We start from the raw sequence: 22,525 nt of genomic DNA, 5'->3' as shown, positions 1-22,525 counted from the left end.
GATCTAAAAAAACCCCTTCAGAAGGTATTTCTGGCTACGCTAGTGGGCATTAGACTACCCTATCCTCCCCGTTAATAGTATATTACTTTTATAATTGGAGACTCTAAAATTTTTCTTCTGAAAGCACAGGTTATGCTGGTAATAACTTACATTTTCCAATCGAATGAGAGTAGGGAAATAATGAGAGTTCTGCAACAGGAGGCGGTGTTGCGGTGTTAACACCGCCTCCCCCTCCCACTCTTCCTCCCACCGCCTCCTCCACTTCCTCCCCACCCCCTCCCGACCTTGGGGTTGACCCTCCCCACGACCGGGGCCGCCGCGAGAACCCGTAGAAGGTGACGAGGGTTTTTCCCGCGTTTTAGATATTTTTCCCGCGTTTTCGGACTTAGAATATTTTGAACTTGTTGTCATGGTATCCACAAAGTTTTTACTTTTTGGATGGCAACACTTGTTTGAGTTTCGGTTTTGGAATGGCAACACTTGTTGTCATGACAACCAGAGTTTTTAGTTTTCGGTTGGCAACACCTGTTGCTATGCTTTAACTTATGCGGTGTTTAACGTTCATGGCGCCATCTATTGAGAGGTTTATTTTTATTTTTTTTTTATTTCTACGAATTTAATTATTTTTATTTTTACAGAGTGTTGAAGTTGGGAATCGAACACCCAAACTTTGAGTTAGCAAAAACGTATGCTAACCACTATGCTATATTTTTCATTACTCTTTCAGTCTTAATGTGAATCTGTACCATGACAACGAATATTACAATTAAATTAATTTTAAAACCATCAGTTAATTTACTCTTTAGTACTAATCATGGCATATCATTAACTGAATTTCAGCTCATAATTGAAACTATCATCATTATTATTATTATTTTTCATAATAACAAAGTTTTCACTTAAGTAAAGATTTATTTAAATACAACCCATTCGAGATTTTAGATTTATTTCAATGCTTTGTGGACTTGAAATATATTTTAAACTTTGATTTTCTTTTTCATGCATTTCAAACTTTATCCTTTTTATTTTTTCTAACTTGTTAAATTTTCTTTTTTCTTTGTCAAATTTACAAATATTTTTTCTAACTTGTAAAAATTTCGAAGAAATAATTTTCTTAACTAATTTTTTTTTTTTTTTTGACTTTCATACAACAAAATATTTTTTCTTATTTGTTAAATTTTCTAAGAAATAATTAACTTAAATATTCTTTCATACATTTTGAACTTTAACGTTTTTTCCTGTCATTTAGCACTTTGATTTTTTTTTTTTCACTATTTTAGCGTTTTTCAATTATTTTCAGTCTTTAACTATTTTCTTAACTTTTTAGTCTTTAACTAATTTCAAGCATTTCAGACTTAGATTATTTTTTCGTGATTTCGATTTTTTTTTTAGTATATTTTAGAGTTTGATCATTTTCTCGCTTGTTTTTACTTTATCGTTTTTTTTTTTTTTTTTTTTCCCGATATTTTTAAACTTAGAAATTTTTCACAAGTAGTGACAGGAATCGAACCTTCAAATTTTTCAAAACGTTATCATGTCTTCAATTTTTGCAATCATGTCAAACTTGCAATCAATTTACTCGTAGTAGTAATTAACACTTATCATTAACAAATTTTCTCAGATTTAAAAAAAATCAACTTAATTAATTTTTTCCAGTAAGCAAATTGCGCACTCAAGTTACATTCCAACACTGCATATATGTTTCAAGAGTTTCATTGAATTTATCACATTCCATTTAATTAACTCTAATAATTACTTTTTCATTAATACTTAACTTAATCATTTTATCATACATTTATTCCAGTTACAAAATTATGCTTAAAAGTTATTTATTTTTCTTAGCACAAGAGATTTTAACATGTTCCTACTAAAATGCTTTTCACTCTAGTTTGAGTTTACTAAAATAGCAACTCATTTACGATTTAGATTCATTTAATCGTCTTTGATTCTTTTTTCATTGTTAATATTTTACATTATCACATACGTTATTATTTTTATACATTTATCCATTTAATTTTCCAAAATCTACAATCAATTTACTCTTCGTATTAATTAACACTTATCACTATCAAATATTTTTCATGAATTTTAAAAATTATCTTCTTAAATAATTTTTTACTGTAACCAAATTTCCCACTCAAGTTATATTTCATCACTACATATGCTTTTCATGAGTTTCATTTAATTTATCGCATTTCATTTAATTAACTCTAATAATTATTTTTTATCATCGATATTTAAGTTAATCATATTTTCCTTTATTTATTTTTCATGCAAACACTCTTGATGGAATAAAACAAATTTTTAAACTTTCATGAATTAAATCCCCTCTGACTATTTTATTTTACTTTACCATACTTTACTATTTTACTTACTGCGTTTTACTATTTATCATTCATTACAGCTTTTCCAAAATATTACTTTACAACCAACTAATTTCATTAACAGAATTTTCATTACAATTTATAAATTTCACTTTTATTTAATTATTTTTACCTACGCTAAAATAAAACACATCACATAAAAAAGTTAAACATCAATGAAGAACCCGAGAAATGTTAAAATTATAAGTCAAGTATCAAAACTTCATGTCAGCAAATTTTAAAAATAGACTTACCGAAAAATAACTTCTACTGAAATTCATTTCAAAACTTGGAATCAATTTACTCTTAGCATTAATAAACACTTATCATTAAGAAATTTTCATGGATTTTAAAAATCAACTTATTTAATTTTTTCCAGTAAGAAAATTTCGCACTCAAGTTACATTTCATCACTTTATATGCTTTTCAAGAGTTTCATTTAATTTATCACATTTTATTTAATCAACTCTATTAATTATTTTTGATTAGTATTTAACTTAGTCATTTTATTGCATAGTGTTTTACTTTATTATTATTATTTTTTTTTCATACAAGCACTCTTGTTAGAATAAAACAAAATTTTCAACCTTCATGAATTAGAATCACTTTGGCTATTTCATTTTCCCAATAATATTTTACTTTAACAACTAATTTCTTTAACAAAATCGATATCATTTATTTTAGTCTTTATCCTTTTCGAACGATACATTCAAATGGACAGCTATACGTTAAATTAAGAAACTTAATCTAAATTTTGACAAATTAAGTTATAGCTAAATACTGACTAAAATTAAGTACAAAAGACTAACCTTTTTGGGGTGAAATCCCTCAAGTACCAGCTATCGCGAAGTTATTTAAAAACAGTGAATGAAATTGTAATAAGTGGATTGTTAATTATAACTCAATCTCACAAAATTACAATTACACGCATGTTTTATTTGAAATCACTGCATACGGCTGGCTGCCCATCGTCGATTTGCAGAACGCATGCCGTGATATCGCAAATCAACTCGGCTGTTGAAAAAAACTACCGTAATGCTACAGCACTTCGGATCGTCCACACTCACCGAGACGAATTGAGAAAATGACTTTATCAATATTGCTATCTACCCCTTTACCGATAACAGATAACAAACCCCACGTGCGAGTATTATTCACCACCTGGCCTACGTCTTTCAAGTGATGTCACTGTTTCTGACCAATTAAAATTAGTTCACGTTTCTCAAATATCAAGCACATAGATCGGCAATAGCCTGATGTCTGGTTTTCCAAACAAAATTTTAGATTTTAATTCGTAGTTTCGAATTAATTTCTTTTTCATTTCAAACTTATAAAAAAAAATTTCCAGCTTGTAAGATTATTTCTTTCAAAAACAGATTTTTGATTCAAAACAGTATTTTTTCAAACTTGTAATATTTTTCTACTTAGAAAATGAAATCAAAAATTTTTGTTTTCTTTAATCATATAAAATGTTTTTTAAGAAATAATTTCTCAAACTTGTAATATTTTTCCACTAATTAAAAAAAAAAAAATCAATTTTTTTTTTTCAATCATATAAAAATAAATTTTTATTCTTACAACAATAAATTTTTCCGCAAAAATATTTTTTTCAAATCAAAATAATAATAATAATAATATTTTTGTAACATATTGTTTTTTTTTCCTTTCAATCTTTTTTTTTTTTTTTCAAAAATTTTCAAACTTACAAAATAAAATTTTTTCAACTGAATCTTCAAACGAAATGATTTAATTAAATTTAAAACTCAATATCACTTTACTCTTAGTATTAATAACCAATAGCACTTAACCATTTACTCTTTGCACTCTAAGTATTAATTAACACACACGCATTACAAATAATAATAATAATGTTTAAGATACTTACAAATCATCCACTCAAGCTTTCAAATATCCATCTAGCATGTTATTGTTCATTCGTGTGAGGGAACTTGTAATAAAACTTTACTTATCAACCGAAATTATAAGCGAAAATATCGCATTTTTTTAGCACTTAATATAATCCTACAATTAACAAATTGGTTTTAACTTTGAATTTAAGAAAAATAAAAACTATTACACACTTAGTAACATATCTATCGATGTATATTATTTCATGACAAATCACAAATAGGTGAGGATCTTTTATCGATCATGTGACCAACTAAGTTAAGAAAGAGCGTTCTTATCTCATATGAGAATTTATAAGTCTTTAATATTTCTCTTTAATGTAAGTGTATTGATACGTACGAGTTTGTGTATGTGAATATAACTGTGTATTGTTTTCAAACCATTGTCATGTTTAAGCTTTACGGTTCTAATTTTGACTTTCCACTTAGCATTATTTGAAGTCCTTCGCATGCATTAAACTATAGAAATATTACAAAAATTATATTTTCATTCAGTCTTAATTACAAAACCATACAATAAGATGAAGACAACACCGATAGTATAAAGATTACTTACAATAAAGTGCATATAAAAAATATATGTAAGAGTGATTTCAAAGTATAATCCATCAACCATATTCAACAACTCAATCAAAACACAAGTCTCTTTTAAAATGATAAACACAATTTATTCACACACACAGTAAAAGACAATTAAAAAAACTTTCATCCTTAAGTAAAACTCTTCAAAACTTTCAAGCGTATTTTTAACATCGATTGCATCAAATAAATCAGACACATGACATTTTAAACATGGACTATCAACATTCAAAGTAACGAAGTCACGAGTCAAGTTTTCCCAATTAACATTAAAAAGAACCCGTTCGAAAAAAGTGTCGAACTTTCGACCCCTTGTTAATGATTCACATTCATGCACTCTCATGTAAAAAATGAATCCATTTTTACAATCCACACATTCTTTTTTAGAAAGGTAGTTTATGTTGCATATGAGCTCATCAAATAGTCACTTACGTAGAGAATCAGCCAGTTTACGAACTTCTTGTGATGTATATGTGCTGATTTTATCACATCGACAATCACAGGGATATTTTTTCTCAATTTCCGAAAGGATGTACTCTTTTAGAGTATAAGTCATAAGTTTGTCTTTGACACTACGTGAGATACAAGGGGACGCGTAGCACAATTTGTCAATCTGGCTTTCCAAAAGTAGAACTCTATCAGGCATCAACTGGAACACTTCTCGTTTCAGTTTGAACAATCTTTGCACACTAACACAGATGTTACCATTCGCACTCGACTCTCCTTTTTTATAACAAAAACGAAATCACGGTCTTCGATTAATTTTTGATTTATATTTTTACGTAGGCTTGAAATAACTGATCTCCACACATCTGGTTCTAAGGAAATACCATCCATAGTTGGTCGAAAAATACCATCTTTCCCACACGTATATCTTCTAATATGCACGCGTGTACGTTTCCGAAAAGCATTCACCTAAAGTGAAAATACAATTACCCAAGTGTATCATATCATCAGGCTGTGGAGAAGCCTCAATGTTCATTTTCATGTTCGTTGCATCCCACCTGTTCATCTTCAGGCTTCAAAGTTTCAGAATGATTTTCACCAGCGTTAGTCATTCTTAACTCTCATAGGATTAGGAGTCACAATACTAAAACAACTTCCTGTGAACTTAAAAAATAAATCAAACTAGGTTTTAACACTAGCTGGTGAAGAAAAATCCTAAGTACATAGAATAAAATTTCACGATCTCTTTCAAAGCTCAGAATCACCCTGAAAATGATTCTCCAAACATCCACTATAAACCAATGAATATTCACTTTAACCAATGAGAAGTGTACATAAATCTCTTGCTACTGACGTCATAGAATATCACATGAACTTTTGAGCAGAATTGTGTTGTTTTACACAGTATTCAGATTTTTAGAAAATGCCAACACTTTGACTTCCAAATTCATCCTGACCTACTACGAGTAATTTTAAGATGGTAGCAGGTTTTCACATCACACCGAATGTCGATGACGGTTTCGCATCTCATGCAAATTGACATGATCAATTACACGTGATTGATCATGTCATGCGAAACCGTCATCGGCATTCGATGTGATGTGAAAACCTGCTACCATCTTAAAATTACTCGTAGTAGGTCAGGATGAATTTGGAAGTCAAAGTGTTGGCATTTTCTAAAAATCTGAATACTGTGTAAAACAACACAATTCTGCTCAAAAGTTCATGTGATATTCTATGACGTCAGTAGCAAGAGATTTATGTACACTTCTCATTGGTTAAAGTGAATATTCATTGGTTTATAGTGGATGTTTGGAGAATCATTTTCAGGGTGATTCTGAGCTTTGAAAGAGATCGTGAAATTTTATTCTATGTACTTAGGATTTTTCTTCACCAGCTAGTGTTAAAACCTAGTTTGATTTATTTTTTAAGTTCACAGGAAGTTGTTTTAGTATTGTGACTCCTAATCCTATGAGAGTTAAGAATGACTAACGCTGGTGAAAATCATTCTGAAACTTTGAAGCCTGAAGATGAACAGGTGGGATGCAACGAACATGAAAATGAACATTGAGGCTTCTCCACAGCCTGATGATATGATACACTTGGGTAATTGTATTTTCACTTTAGGTGAATGCTTTTCGGAAACGTACACGCGTGCATATTAGAAGATATACGTGTGGGAAAGATGGTATTTTTCGACCAACTATGGATGGTATTTCCTTAGAACCAGATGTGTGGAGATCAGTTATTTCAAGCCTACGTAAAAATATAAATCAAAAATTAATCGAAGACCGTGATTTCGTTTTTGTTATAAAAAAGGAGAGTCGAGTGCGAATGGTAACATCTGTGTTAGTGTGCAAAGATTGTTCAAACTGAAACGAGAAGTGTTCCAGTTGATGCCTGATAGAGTTCTACTTTTGGAAAGCCAGATTGACAAATTGTGCTACGCGTCCCCTTGTATCTCACGTAGTGTCAAAGACAAACTTATGACTTATACTCTAAAAGAGTACATCCTTTCGGAAATTGAGAAAAAATATCCCTGTGATTGTCGATGTGATAAAATCAGCACATATACATCACAAGAAGTTCGTAAACTGGCTGATTCTCTACGTAAGTGACTATTTGATGAGCTCATATGCAACATAAACTACCTTTCTAAAAAAGAATGTGTGGATTGTAAAAATGGATTCATTTTTTACATGAGAGTGCATGAATGTGAATCATTAACAAGGGGTCGAAAGTTCGACACTTTTTTCGAACGGGTTCTTTTTAATGTTAATTGGGAAAACTTGACTCGTGACTTCGTTACTTTGAATGTTGATAGTCCATGTTTAAAATGTCATGTGTCTGATTTATTTGATGCAATCGATGTTAAAAATACGCTTGAAAGTTTTGAAGAGTTTTACTTAAGGATGAAAGTTTTTTTAATTGTCTTTTACTGTGTGTGTGAATAAATTGTGTTTATCATTTTAAAAGAGACTTGTGTTTTGATTGAGTTGTTGAATATGGTTGATGGATTATACTTTGAAATCACTCTTACATATATTTTTTATATGCACTTTATTGTAAGTAATCTTTATACTATCGGTGTTGTCTTCATCTTATTGTATGGTTTTGTAATTAAGACTGAATGAAAATATAATTTTTGTAATATTTCTATAGTTTAATGCATGCGAAGGACTTCAAATAATGCTAAGTGGAAAGTCAAAATTAGAACCGTAAAGCTTAAACATGACAATGGTTTGAAAACAATACACAGTTATATTCACATACACAAACTCGTACGTATCAATACACTTACATTAAAGAGAAATATTAAAGACTTATAAATTCTCATATGAGATAAGAACGCTCTTTCTTAACTTAGTTGGTCACATGATCGATAAAAGATCCTCACCTATTTGTGATTTGTCATGAAATAATATACATCGATAGATATGTTACTAAGTGTGTAATAGTTTTTATTTTTCTTAAATTCAAAGTTAAAACCAATTTGTTAATTGTAGGATTATATTAAGTGCTAAAAAAATGCGATATTTTCGCTTATAATTTCGGTTGATAAGTAAAGTTTTATTACAAGTTCCCTCACACGAATGAACAATAACATGCTAGATGGATATTTGAAAGCTTGAGTGGATGATTTGTAAGTATCTTAAACATTATTATTATTATTTGTAATGCGTGTGTGTTAATTAATACTTAGAGTGCAAAGAGTAAATGGTTAAGTGCTATTGGTTATTAATACTAAGAGTAAAGTGATATTGAGTTTTAAATTTAATTAAATCATTTCGTTTGAAGATTCAGTTGAAAAAATTTTATTTTGTAAGTTTGAAAATTTTTGAAAAAAAAAAAAAAAGATTGAAAGGAAAAAAAAAACAATATGTTACAAAAATATTATTATTATTATTATTTTGATTTGAAAAAATATTTTTGCGGAAAAATTTACTGTTGTAAGATTAAAAATTTATTTTTATATGATTGAAAAAAAAAATTGATTTTTTTTTAATTAGTGGAAAAATATTACAAGTTTGAGAAATTATTTCTTAAAAACATTTTATATGATTAAAGAAAACAAAAATTTTTGATTTCATTTTCTAAGTAGAAAAATATTACAAGTTTGAAAAAATACTGTTTTGAATCAAAAATCTGTTTTTGAAAGAAATATTCTTACAAGCTGGAAATTTTTTTTTTTATAAGTTTGAAATGAAAAAGAAATTAATTCGAAACTACGAATTAAAATCTAAAATTTTGTTTTGGAAAACCTGACATCAGGCTATTGTCGATCTATGTGCTTGATATTTGAGAAACGTGAACTAATTTTAATTGGTCAGAAACAGTGACATCACTTGAAAGACGTAGGCCAGGTGGTGAATAATACTAGCACGTGGGGTTTGTTATCTGTTATCGGTAAAGGGGTAGATAGCAATATTGATAAAGTCATTTTCTCAATTCGCCTCGGTGAGTGTGGGCGATGGGAAGTTCTTTGGGATTATTGGAGTTTTTTTTCAACAGCCGAGTTGATTTGCGATATCACGGCATGCGTTCTGCAAATCGACGATGGGCAGCCAGCCGTATGCAGTGATTTCAAATAAAACATGCGTGTAATTGTAATTTTGTGAGATTGAGTTATAATTAACAATCCACTTATTACAATTTCATTCACTGTTTTTAAATAACTTCGCGATAGCTGGTACTTGAGGGATTTCACCCCAAAACGGTTAGTCTTTTGTACTTAATTTTAGTCAGTATTTAGCTATAACTTAATTTGTCAAAATTTAGATTAAGTTTCTTAATTTAACGTATAGCTGTCCATTTGAATGTATCGTTCGAAAAGGATAAAGACTAAAATAAATGATATCGATTTTGTTAAAGAAATTAGTTGTTAAAGTAAAATATTATTGGGAAAATGAAATAGCCAAAGTGATTCTAATTCATGAAGGTTGAAAATTTTGTTTTATTCTAACAAGAGTGCTTGTATGAAAAAAAAATAATAATAATAAAGTAAAACACTATGCAATAAAATGACTAAGTTAAATACTAATCAAAAATAATTAATAGAGTTGATTAAATAAAATGTGATAAATTAAATGAAACTCTTGAAAAGCATATAAAGTGATGAAATGTAACTTGAGTGCGAAATTTGCTTACTGGAAAAAATTAAATAAGTTGATTTTTAAAATCCATGAAAATTTCTTAATGATAAGTGTTTATTAATGCTAAGAGTAAATTGATTCCAAGTTTTGAAATGAATTTCAGTAGAAGTTATTTTTCGGTAAGTCTATTTTTAAAATTTGCTGACATGAAGTTTTGATACTTGACTTATAATTTTAACATTTCTCGGGTTCTTCATTGATGTTTAACTTTTTTATGTGATGTGTTTTATTTTAGCGTAGGTAAAAATAATTAAATAAAAGTGAAATTTATAAATTGTAATGAAAATTCTGTTAATGAAATTAGTTGGTTGTAAAGTAATATTTTGGAAAAGCTGTAATGAATGATAAATAGTAAAACGCAGTAAGTAAAATAGTAAAGTATGGTAAAGTAAAATAAAATAGTCAGAGGGGATTTAATTCATGAAAGTTGAAAATTTTGTTTTATTCCATCAGGAGTGTTTGCATGAAAAATAAATAAAGGAAAATATGATTAACTTAAATATCGATGATAAAAAATAATTATTAGAGTTAATTAAATGAAATGCGATAAATTAAATGAAACTCATGAAAAGCATATGTAGTGATAAAATATAACTTGAGTGGGAAATTTGGTTACAGTAAAAAATTATTTAAGAAGATAATTTTTAAAATTCATGAAAATATTTGATAGTGATAAGTGTTAATTAATATGAAGAGTAAATTGATTGTAGATTTTGGAAAATTAAATGGATAAATGTATAAAAATAATAACGTATGTGATAATGTAAAATAATAATAATGAAAAAGAATCAAAGACGATTAAATGAATCTAAATCGTAAATGAGTTGCTATTTTAGTAAACTCAAACTAGAGTGATAAGCATTTTAGTAGGAACATGTTAAAATCTCTTGTGCTAAGAAAAATAAATAACTTTTAAGCATAATTTTGTAACTGGAATAAATGTATGATAAAATGGTTAAGTTAAGTATTAATGAAAAAGTAATTATTAGAGTTAATTAAATGGAATGTGATAAATTCAATGAAACTCTTGAAACGTATATGCAGTGATGAAATGTAACTAGAGTGCGAAATTTGCTTACTGGAAAAAATTAATTAAGTTGATTTTTTAAAATCCGTAAAAATTTGTTAATGATAAGTGTTAATTACTACTAAGAGTAAATTGATTGCAAGTTTGACATGATTGCAAAAATTGTAGACATGATAATGTTTCGAAAAATTTGAAGGTTCGATTCCAGTCACTACTTGTGAAAAATTTCTAAGTTTAAAAATATCGGGAAAAAAAAAACGATAAAGTAAAAACAAGCGAGAAAATGATCAAACTCTAAAATATACTAAAAAAATCGAAATCACGAAAAAATAATCTAAGTCTGAAATGCTTGAAATTAGTTAAAGACTAAAAAGCTAAGAAAATAGTTAAAGACTGAAAATAATTGAAAAACGCTAAAATAGTGAAAAAAATCAAAGTGCTAAATGACAGGAAAAAACGTTAAAGTTCAAAATGTATGAAAGAATATTTAAGTTAATTATTTCTTAGAAAATTTAACAAATAAGAAAAAATATTTTGTTGTATGAAAGTCAAAAAAAAAAATTAGTTAAGAAAATTATTTCTTCGAAATTTTTACAAGTTAGAAAAATTATTTGTAAATTTGACAAAGAAAAAAGAAATTAGTTAAGAAAATTTAACAAGTTAGAAAAAGGATAAAGTTTGAAATGCATGAAAAAGAAAATCAAAGTTTAAAATATATTTCAAGTCCACAAAGCATTGAAATAAATCTAAAATCTCGAATGGGTTGTATTTAAATAAATCTTTACTTAAGTGAAAACTTTGTTATTATGAAAAATAATAATAATAATGATGATAGTTTCAATTATGAGCTGAAATTCAGTTAATGATATGCCATGATTAGTACTAAAGAGTAAATTAACTGATGGTTTTAAAATTAATTTAATTGTAATATTCGTTGTCATGGTACAGATTCACATTAAGACTGAAAGAGTAATGAAAAATATAGCATAGTGGTTAGCATACGTTTTTGCTAACTCAAAGTTTGGGTGTTCGATTCCCAACTTCAACACTCTAAAAATAAAAATAATTAAATTCGTAGAAATAAAAAAAATAAAAATAAACCTCTCAATAGATGGCGCCATGAACGTTAAACACCGCATAAGTTAAAGCATAGCAACAGGTGTTGCCAACCGAAAACTAAAAACTCTGGTTGTCATGACAACAAGTGTTGCCATTCCAAAACCGAAACTCAAACAAGTGTTGCCATCCAAAAAGTAAAAACTTTGTGGATACCATGACAACAAGTTCAAAATATTCTAAGTCCGAAAACGCGGGAAAAATATCTAAAACGCGGGAAAAACCCTCGTCACCTTCTACGGGTTCTCGCGGCGGCCCCCGTCGTGGGGAGGGTCAACCCCAAGGTCGGGAGGGGGTGGGGAGGAAGTGGAGGAGGCGGTGGGAGGAAGAGTGGGAGGGGGAGGCGGATTGCAGATGCATACTACCGCCACCGCCTCCTGTTGCAGAACTCTCATTATTCCCCTACTAAGGAAGCGCGCTGTAAGAACATCTTAAAGTGCGCTCATGTTCAATATCCTTTCCTTTTTCTGCAGAAAATTAATGATAGTAGAGACACACCTGTTTATCATCCAGAATGGAAAACCATAAGCGTAGCCTGTATTCTGAGAGAAATTTCAAAACTTGAGCCAAACGTTCTAACTTTATCCACAAATGCATGAAATGACCAGAACTTTTTCGAGTTTTTTTCTTAGTAACATCACGAACTAATAGACTACTAGAAGAGATGTAACTTACGTGAGACCGAGCGATATTGCTACGAGATTTTTTAATTAATTTATTTATTTGATCTGTGTCACTGCTTCAGATGAGACAGTACCAAAATCAATCTATTGACGTACAAAGTAGTATTAAAAAGCATAATTTGGTAGAATATCAACAAATAAAAGTACCAGAAAGATTACAAAATGATATTTTCATCACAGATGGTGAGGTGAATCACATTTTCGTACGTTTATGTGCCCACAATGCTTTTATTTTTCTCATTTTTCGTTATTCGGGAAAGTTAATTTTAAGTGTAATTACAAATTTATTTGGACCATGAATAATTTATTCCAGCCATCAATTGCCTCAATATTTTTAAACTTATTTTTTCAAAAATATTTTTCTCAACTTTACTGAATTTTGAGAAAAACTTTTCGTGTAAGTATAACAAAAAAGGGCAATTCCACGAAAATGTCAACCTGAGCATCAAAATTTCAATATCAACAAAACTATAAGTATTTTATAGCATTTAAAAGCTTGAAATATATATTTTTAAAGTGTAGCAAACTAAATTTTAATTTATAATTTTTCGTATTGAAAATAAGCCGTAACAGATGCCTATGACTTTTCTGCATTTTTTGGGGAACATTTGACATGTAGTAATCAATTTTTTGTTTCTAAAACAAATTTTAACTAAAAGGAAAGAAGGTTAGTCTATTTTGTTGTACTCATAATACAGTTTTATACTAGAAGCTTATATCAATAAATATCTTTATAGTGTTTCGTTCAGAAACAATCTTAACCCACGGAATTGTCCAGTAGTAATTATTTCGGTAGTTCCGTTAAAATTTGCACAAAGGAAAAGCATAATCAACTGGGACATTTTTTCAGACATTTACATAATTGTAAAGAATTATAACATTTTTTTTTTTGGTACGCATGTATTTTTTTAAATACCTTATACGATTTCGTTTGGGCTACGATTGCTAAAAATGGGCGTGGTATTGTTGAAAACTACGATATTGCACTGCCAGCCGCTCCTAATATTGTAATTAATGATTTTAATAGTTAACTATTATTTCACTCGTTTACAATTGACTTCAAATTAACAGAGAAGAACGGTAATAAATTGTGTCGCAATAAGCAACTAGCATGGGATAGTCTGATCGAAAAACGAACACTTGAACAAAATTTCAGAAATTTATAACAATTTTAAACTTTGTAGCACTTGGTGCATGGCATTAAGAGTGTTTTTTATTGATATGCGTAAATGTTAAAAAAAAAAAAAAAAGTAGAAATTTTATGGTTTTGCATCAGCCTTTCTTCTTTTAATAATTTCTTTTTTGGAAATGCATTAAACGAAGTTTCTGCTGACAATTCACCTAAAAAATACTTTTTAAAAAATACTATTTTTGTTTTTTGTTTTTTTAATTACGAAATGTGAATTCATCGTGGTGTGTTTATTCACCGATTAGACTACAATACATTAGGAAATCAAGCGTTGTTCGACACAAAGTTGAAAGGAGAAGTTTTAGAAAAGAACTAAAGACTGCCATTCATTCAAAAAACAGGATTTTTTTGACAAAGAATCGTCGCATGTTAAATGTTCAACCAACGGTTCCCACATTGATTTATTTTTATTTTGCATTTAATGAGTTAAACCGGAGTTATTCTAATTTTAAAATCTGCTTTTCATCTTTAATGTAATATGCTTAATTTTATTTATTAATATTCTCTGCTTCTTTGTAATTTTTTCCTCATTTTCAAATATTTTTTACTTTTTCCGAAGTCACCATCACGATGGTGTAGTGTGTTTAAAAAAATCTCCCATCCCGTTACATCATTGGAGTCAGAACTTTAAGTATCATTTTTTTTTTTTCATATTATTGTATTTTTAAATATTGTTCATTTTATTTTCCATTATTTTTTTTAGCATTTATGTAGTATTTGAGCATGTGTTACCAATTTTTGAATGTTTTTAAAAAAAATGTGCCTAGTTTAATTGTTATTGATTCTTATATTCTTCAAGAACGCTATCGAATCAATTGATTAAAACTTCATTTAGGTAATAATATAATTTTTGTATGAAGATAACTTTTGTTTGTTCGCAATTTTATTACATTTTTTTCCCGTAGAGCGTTTTAATTTATTCATTATCGAAAATTGACTAACTGACGGTACGGTTAGCTAAACAGTTTAATACAAGAGTGATAACAGAACATTTTGTGTCGGGACAGAAGTTGAGTAAGATTTTTCCAGACCAAACTTATGTCGACTGAATCGATATTTAAACGAAGAAATTGTTGCATATAGCCAACACATTGTCCATGTTAATATGCTTATTATCGTAATTGCAATGCATAATAGTATGTAAAATCTAAAGCATTTCAGCGATTGCAAAATGAATTTATGAAATTCAATTATATATATATATATACGTTTACATGTATGCGTTAATGACTAAATAAAATAACCTAATCAGTCAATACGATTACTGATTTTCAGAAAATAATCAATTGCTGAAAAAGATTTGATAATGAATAAATTTCTAATTTTAACGAACAAGTTCGACCCTCAGCACTCCAATGATAATTTTTATTTAAATTTTTCACAACGAAATCTTTTCTTTTTCTTTTCTTCATTCGGGCGTAATTGTTTCGTTACATAACGGCAAAATAGTGAGTTTATTTATAAAAAAAAATAGTCATTTCAATAACTTATAACAAATAAAAGCAATATTGATTACTAAATGAAGGTTTTAAAATTGCACATTTTCCGGTCCTCTCTGCAATGTATTTTCAATATATTTCGTGAGCTACTTGTTCAATTTTCATTGTCGGAATGTTGTTAGTGTTCATTACTCTAACAGAAATAGGAGTATAATGAATGCCAAACATTGACACTAAGGAAAATATTAATGAAAACTGCTGACGAATATCAGTATATCAGTTACGTACGAAAAAATTAAAATCAGCAATCAATGGTTTTCGCAGAGAGAACTATAAATCGAGCGCTGGATTTTAATTAAATCATTAAATATATGCATATGAATGAATAGCCAGATCAGTGAAAAGGGTTATGCTAGCAAGGATGATTGATACGGACAAAGAGATACCAACCGTAGAAATCACTGAACCTTGCGAAATTAAATTACCAGCATTGACCTCAAAACCGATGCCATATGGTGTATGCATTGGGAAAGTCATTTACGTAGGTACACGTTTTACATGCAGTTCTTGTTTCGAAGATTAAAGCTACTTTGTTTTTCTTTCTTGAAGAAATCCTATGCGCTTTAGAATTAATTTTTTGCAAAGCATTTTTTTATAGAAATTAAACGTTTATTTTTCATTCCATAAATTAAGAAATTCAAAACAGCGAATGCTCGTGCGTCATCACTTGCAAAATAAATAAATAAATAAATAAATAAATAAATAAATAAAATAAATAAATAAATAAATAAAATAATAATAAAAATAAAGAAAGGAAGGAAAAGAATACTTTTTGAAAAATAAAGTTTGTTTCCTTATGTTTTGACAATGCACTATTAAAAAATAAACTAAATAAATATTTAAAAAAAGGTTTTACTAAAATGTTTCATGATTACAGTTTTGCAACAGTAATTTAAAGGTGACGATGAACTTTGGAATCGTAATGCTTTATTTTTCTTATAATTTATAATTTATTTAAAAAATGTTGAAAAAACAAATAAATAAAGCTGGATAAATGATATTAAATCAAATTAAAAATTCTAAGGGCTACTAAATCTATTTTTCCTATCTTTATATTTTACTTAACTGTTATTATACAACAGCGTATGAAAATTTTTTCGAATTTCAGTTTCCTTCCACCACAAGGCTGTCGTACGGTAATTTCAAGAGACACACCGAATATTCGGTTGGTATTCTGCATACTACATATTCGGCAGACAAACCGAATATTCGGTTCGGCCAAAAACTTCAACATTCAACAATCGAATAGTAAGCAAATTTAAATGTTCGATAATCGGCAAACAAACATTATTTTTCCATTGAATGAAAGTTACATTACAAGTCTACAGTACAAAATTAATTCAAATTGCTTTCTATTAATTGCTTTTTTAATTAATTGCTTTTTATTAATTTTATCTCATTCAGTTTAAGCTTAATGCAAGAGTAAACACTCAATTTAAACTTTGTTGTTTTTCGAATTCTTATGATACATTACATTAACCTTACTAAAACAACTCATTTAAATATTACACAGTAATCAGTAACCGGAAAAAAAATCATAATGTAAAGTAGAAATAAATATATAAATTCAATCTATTGCTATTCTACTTAACTTTAACTGCTAATTTTTTATGTAATTATGCAAAGTTAATAAAAGGAAGACACTTGGATATTAAATTTTGCAGTACTTTAGCTTCTAAAGTGTAACACCATAAGAAATATTAAATATTGTTTAAAAACAGCTTAATTAAAATTAATCGTGCAATCAAAGTTTAAAAATCCTTTGCACTTATAGACAAAAAAGAACAAAAATCTGGCAATGTTTGAATTTCCTTCCTCAATTTTAATGATGATACAAGTTACCAAAAGAGATAAACAGAACAGAAAATTACTTGAAAAAATTGTAATTCTGACAGATATTTTAAGAAAATTGGGTTTGTATTTGTGAGTAAGGTAAATGCAATATTCTCTATTTACGATATAACATACTATCATGGTTATCAGTTATTAAATCATATATCAGGAAAGAAAGGTTTATCCATTTATGCAGAATTGCATATCAACATAAATTTTTAGCCATGAACAATATTAATTTGACGTTGTTTTTGGATGAGTTATTTTGAATCAATAATTCAGATGAATGCATTCACATTTCACAAAATAGATTAATGATCAAATCGCGATAACTCGAATCTCAAAGAACTGACAAAAAACTTCGACTTATCGGAAGTTTTTTTACCGCTATTTTCGGTTTTCGACATCTTAATATTAAAAATCATATGAATATATAACAGACAAAATTACAGAACTTGAAGGTTTTTTCGCACATTATGTAGTTTCTCCGTGAAGAGTTCTGAAGACAAGTTGTGCCTGGTCTTGAACTTCTCCCGCCATCCAGCACTTGTGTGAAAATTTCCTATGTTCAGTAATATAGCAAAATTCGTTGCTTTCTCACGCAGCAAAGACCCACTTATAGCAATGGCATGGTCTTGATTTCGATGCTGCTGGAACCAATTGAATAGAACTGATTCTACTTCAGGAAAGGTGCACATCTTCATTCGTTTAAATTCGGATTCATGGTTTCGTACAGCTTTTGAAAAATTTTTCTTTTTGATTGTTGGATTCCTTTTAATGTCATAAAAAAGAGTTACATTACTTTCTAAATCTAAAAGGGTTTAGCTTTCGCTTAGACATCTTTATTAGTAAAGACAAATATTTCTATCTCTTTCTCGGGAACTCATCAGCAAATGATCGAACTCAAGAATGAAGGGGAACGCATCTTAACTTAGGTCAGCCTTTAAATAAAGATACAATCAGTTGAGTTGACAAGTTGACAGCTTAAAAGCAGATTCGTAGTCCATCAACATGTCTAAGTGTAAACAGTACAGTACAACAGAAGAAAACAAGCTATACTCATTTCCGTACGTGTAACACCTTTATCGCACATTGGCTCAACAGGTGCACTCCTTGCTTTAGAGGACTAATGTGCAAGAATTGCAATTGAAGGTGAATGAATTTTTCTCTCATACTCACTTGTTTCTTTCTTTCTTTCCTTTTCCCTCATTCTTCCGGAATAAATTTCGAGTCATCTTTAAAAAAACTTAAAGTTAAGGGAAGTTAACTTCGAGATATTGAGAACAATTAGCATAGAATTAAAGACAAAGGGATCGGGACCTAATAAAAACTTTGAGTTAGAGTAATATTTGTGTTATCGGACTTCGAGTTATGGCGAATTGCCTTTTTTATTTTAAATTTGCGTAAAATTAAAATTTTATAGTTAAAACCTTTTAAATAAATATTCGTTATTCTTAATTCGGCAAAATATGGTGTTCGGTGCATCTCTAGCAATTCTAAAAAGCAACAACTTGAAAATGTTTGCAACATTTTATCATTCCATAATTTAGTTCGAAAAACATAAATGACTGAAGGTACAATTATCACGCCTTGGTGTTTATATCCTCAGCAAAGTTGTCAGTAAAAAATATGTTCGAACTGCATTAAAAGTATTGGAACCTATACAAACTTTAAAGATTAGAAAAGCAACATATTTTAAAAAAAATTTCACATTGTGGGACTTAATAATAGAAACTTCATACATTCTTTATACTATTAGAGTACTATGCTACTTTCTTTATACTAAAATTAATTCTTGGGTAGCAATGATTTTCATTAGGCTTCTCTTTCTTTCTTTTACATTTATCTATTTACTAGCTGCGTTTCCCGACTTTGCACGGTCTACCTCGAAAATAAAAGTTATGTCAAGTGACGCATGTTCAACAATCAGGCTTCAATTAGAGAGGGAAAAAACTAAAAATTTTCCGTCCAAACAATCATTCTTGAAGAAAGAAACAAATTAAAACGCAAAAGGAGATATATTTTTACCTCAAAGCAAAAAAAAAATTTTATTTCCTCGCAGTTGAGGGGGAAAAAAGTGGCAACCTTCTAAAACTTCATTCACGCTAATTTAAAATGAGATCGCGCAAACGTTAATTTTACCGGTATAAAATTTCTGTTCCATAAGGCTTAATAATTTTTTCCCGGTGATTTTACAGCCTTTTTTTTAATTCGAAGGAAGTGAATGAACTCCATGGGTGTTTTTCGCGGGCTTTCGAATGGAACCTGAGTCAAAGAAATCGGATAATCATTTCGGGTAGAAAGAACCATTTAATGCCATTTTCGGGCTTTAAAATTAAAATTCGAATGGTTCGGTACTTTTTTGGCGTTTGAAAACCCCCTCCGTTCCTTCTCGGGTGCCCAAGTACCTCCCTGCCAAATTTAATGGAGATCCGACGTAAACTGTGGATTTGTATAGGAGACACACACACATATACACTGTTAAAACCAGGGGTTCCAGACGAGTGAAAATATTCCCTCTAAGGTGAAAGCATAGTGCCTGAAGGTGCAACACAGGCTAGAAAATAGAGCAGAGGAGCCAGAACATCATGCAATCGCAGAAAGACTCATTGCGCATGCGCTTTTTGCTTTAGACATACATTCAACCACCTCAATATGGCGGACAAATGATGATTGCGTTTGTGTGTCTTTCACATTGAATGAAGTACACTATTGGATTAAAACCCAACTTTTCTAGGATTAATTATCCGAAATTACAAGTAAGTACAGTTTTTGATCACTTTGTAGCTTTTAGGGCTTTCAAACATAGTTAAGTGTTTAAAAGTGCATTTATTGCTTTTCAGTAACCGTTAGTCTTCTAGTTCTCGTTTACCGTTACTATCGTGAAATTTCCATCATTCAAAACGCTACTAAAAATATCTGTCATTATTTTCTTGAATACTCGATAAGCAGCTTTTATTAGTCACCAAAAGAACCTTAATAAAAGTGTTTCTTGTGCTTCGTAGATTATAACATAAAGCTAGCGAAAAAAAAAATCTCTCTCAGTCTAGCTCTTTTTTTCTTTTTTTTGCTTTTTCATTCAAGTGTTAGAATCATTTCCTGTTAGCGGTCCTCGAAAGCGTTAGAACTTTCTTTTGGTTTTTTATTTAACTGTTGAAAAACTTTATGTGCATTTTCTTTTGTTACTCTTGATTAACGTTTATAAAACGATTTTGTTTTTCCGTAATTGTAATATCCCTGAATATTTTTGGCTCATCATTTAAATAATCCATAAGTACAGCTATGCTTCATTTTCGGAATACGTCAAGTTTTAGTAAATGTATAATTTCTCACATGTTTTAAATAATTACTCGTTTTTAAATTATAACGTGTTTGTGACAGATCTTTGATACAAGTGAAGAGGTAGATATTTATTGTTTTATTAATTTTTAACATTACTTTTTGTAAAAAAAAAAAACATCAGAACCCTGAATTTTTTCACGTGTTTTTTAACGGCCCCAGAGTTATTATTCATATTATTTATTTTATGATTCTTTAAGAAAACGATAAAGATTTCACCGGTCCGCAAAGTTTTTCATTTGCTTTTACCGCGCCCGTGGGTCAAAAGAGGTTGAGAAACACTGAGTTATAGCACGATCAGATGAATTAACGCTATGAGCACTTCTTAACTATGTTGAAAACTCTGAAATATGATCAAATGCTGTAATTACATGTTTTAATCATTTCCAATATCGAGTTCAATGTGAAAAATGTCCAAAACGTAGAATATCATAAATCAAAACAAAACTAAAAAAAAAGTACACAACTGTATTCAAAAACGCACACAATACGGGGGAGGGGGGAGGAGGATCTATAGTAAGGGTGCCATTTCTCTCTCCGAAGGATCCTTTTTTTCACTCCGGCTGTCTAATTTTTAAAAGGTGTCTGTTTTTCACCCTATTTAGAGGTGCGATTTCGGCTCCGTATTGGATGCCGCTGGTGAACAAGCGTTTCTCCCCTGAAAGGTGCCGAATGCATCCTGTAGTTTTAACAGTGTATATTCTCTGTTTTATCATCTTATATATAATAGCTGATGATTGAGTAATCCGCGTGTTTCAACAATGATACAGGATGATTTAATAATATGTTTTGTTAACATGCAGGGAAAGGCTTTACTGTCACAAGACTGAACTCGGTCCGGTAACTTAACTGTTTTACTGGTAAGACTGTCATTTCAGGGGGGTGACGAAACGAAAGAATGGTCAACAATGAACGCTATCTACTGGAGTTTAGGGTTAATCCACTGGAGTTAGGGTTAAAATTTCATCTATCAAAATATCACCAAACAGGCAATGGCTTCGTTCAAATGTAGAAGCAATTTTCACCCGTCATACATCGACGGGCGGCTTTCTAGTTTATATAAATTTATTTATTTGAGACACGATATATTTTTTTAATCTCAAAAAAAAAAAAAATTATAAATTCATAAAGTATTGTAAGAAGAAGAATAAAAAAAAAAAGAAGAAATTATAATAAATAGAAAAAAAGGAAGTAACCGTGGGAAATGTTTTCAACCAGCTAAACAAATGATATTCAAATAGAATGGATATGGTAAACAGAAAAAGCCTTGTTAAATATTGAGCAAGAAATATAAGAAAATTGATGAGCGGGAAATCGTACTTTTAGTGGAGAGAGTTTATTTATAATTAACTTGATGTTGCAATCTTTTTTTTTTTTTTTTTTTTTGTAATTGCTAATATTCAATTTCACTTTTTGACAACGTTTAAAAAATTTGCCCCAAACCAATAGGACAAAGTAAGTATATTAAAAGATTTTGATAAAATTTATTTGACGGAGGAAGCTGTAATTTCTTTTACAACGCAACAGAAAACAATTTGAGAACGGGTGACAGCTGAGATGAAAACTATAATTTTTAACACTTTTACTCAGACATGAAGTGACTAATATGAGACGAAGTACCAAAAAAGTAATTAAATGTAAAGGGGGAGGTTTTTTTTTTTTAAATCAATGTTCCTGTGGGTTATATACATACCGCAAACTACGACATGCAGGAAAAGAAAAAAAAATTAAAAAATCCACCACCCGCGTTATTGAAACTCCTGATCCACGTAGCGTTAATTGTAGTGTAAGCGGCCGTGATGAAGTCTGCTCTCGATCGTCTGCTCTTCCTGCCTCTCGAACGCAAGCTTCCGTTCCTAGTGATGGATCGAGGGAGGAGGCGGAACCGTTC

General features: G+C 29.6%; 1 protein-coding gene across 1 annotated transcript in view; it reads left to right on the top strand.

Moving 5' to 3' along the window:
- Positions 1-12,845, top strand: part of LOC129227319 (uncharacterized) — a 15,948-nt gene extending 3,103 nt beyond the window's left edge. The window contains exon 2 of the mRNA XM_054861863.1: positions 12,506-12,845. Within this exon, the coding sequence (XP_054717838.1) occupies positions 12,506-12,690 (185 nt within the window). The 3' untranslated portion in view covers positions 12,691-12,845. The remainder of the gene's footprint in view (positions 1-12,505) is intronic.
- The last annotated feature ends 9,680 nt before the right edge of the window (positions 12,846-22,525 follow it).

Source organism: Uloborus diversus, chromosome 8 (genome assembly GCF_026930045.1).
Source record: "Uloborus diversus isolate 005 chromosome 8, Udiv.v.3.1, whole genome shotgun sequence".
NCBI classification, from domain to species: domain Eukaryota; kingdom Metazoa; phylum Arthropoda; class Arachnida; order Araneae; family Uloboridae; genus Uloborus; species Uloborus diversus.
This window is presented reverse-complemented; position numbering and strand designations above follow the sequence as displayed.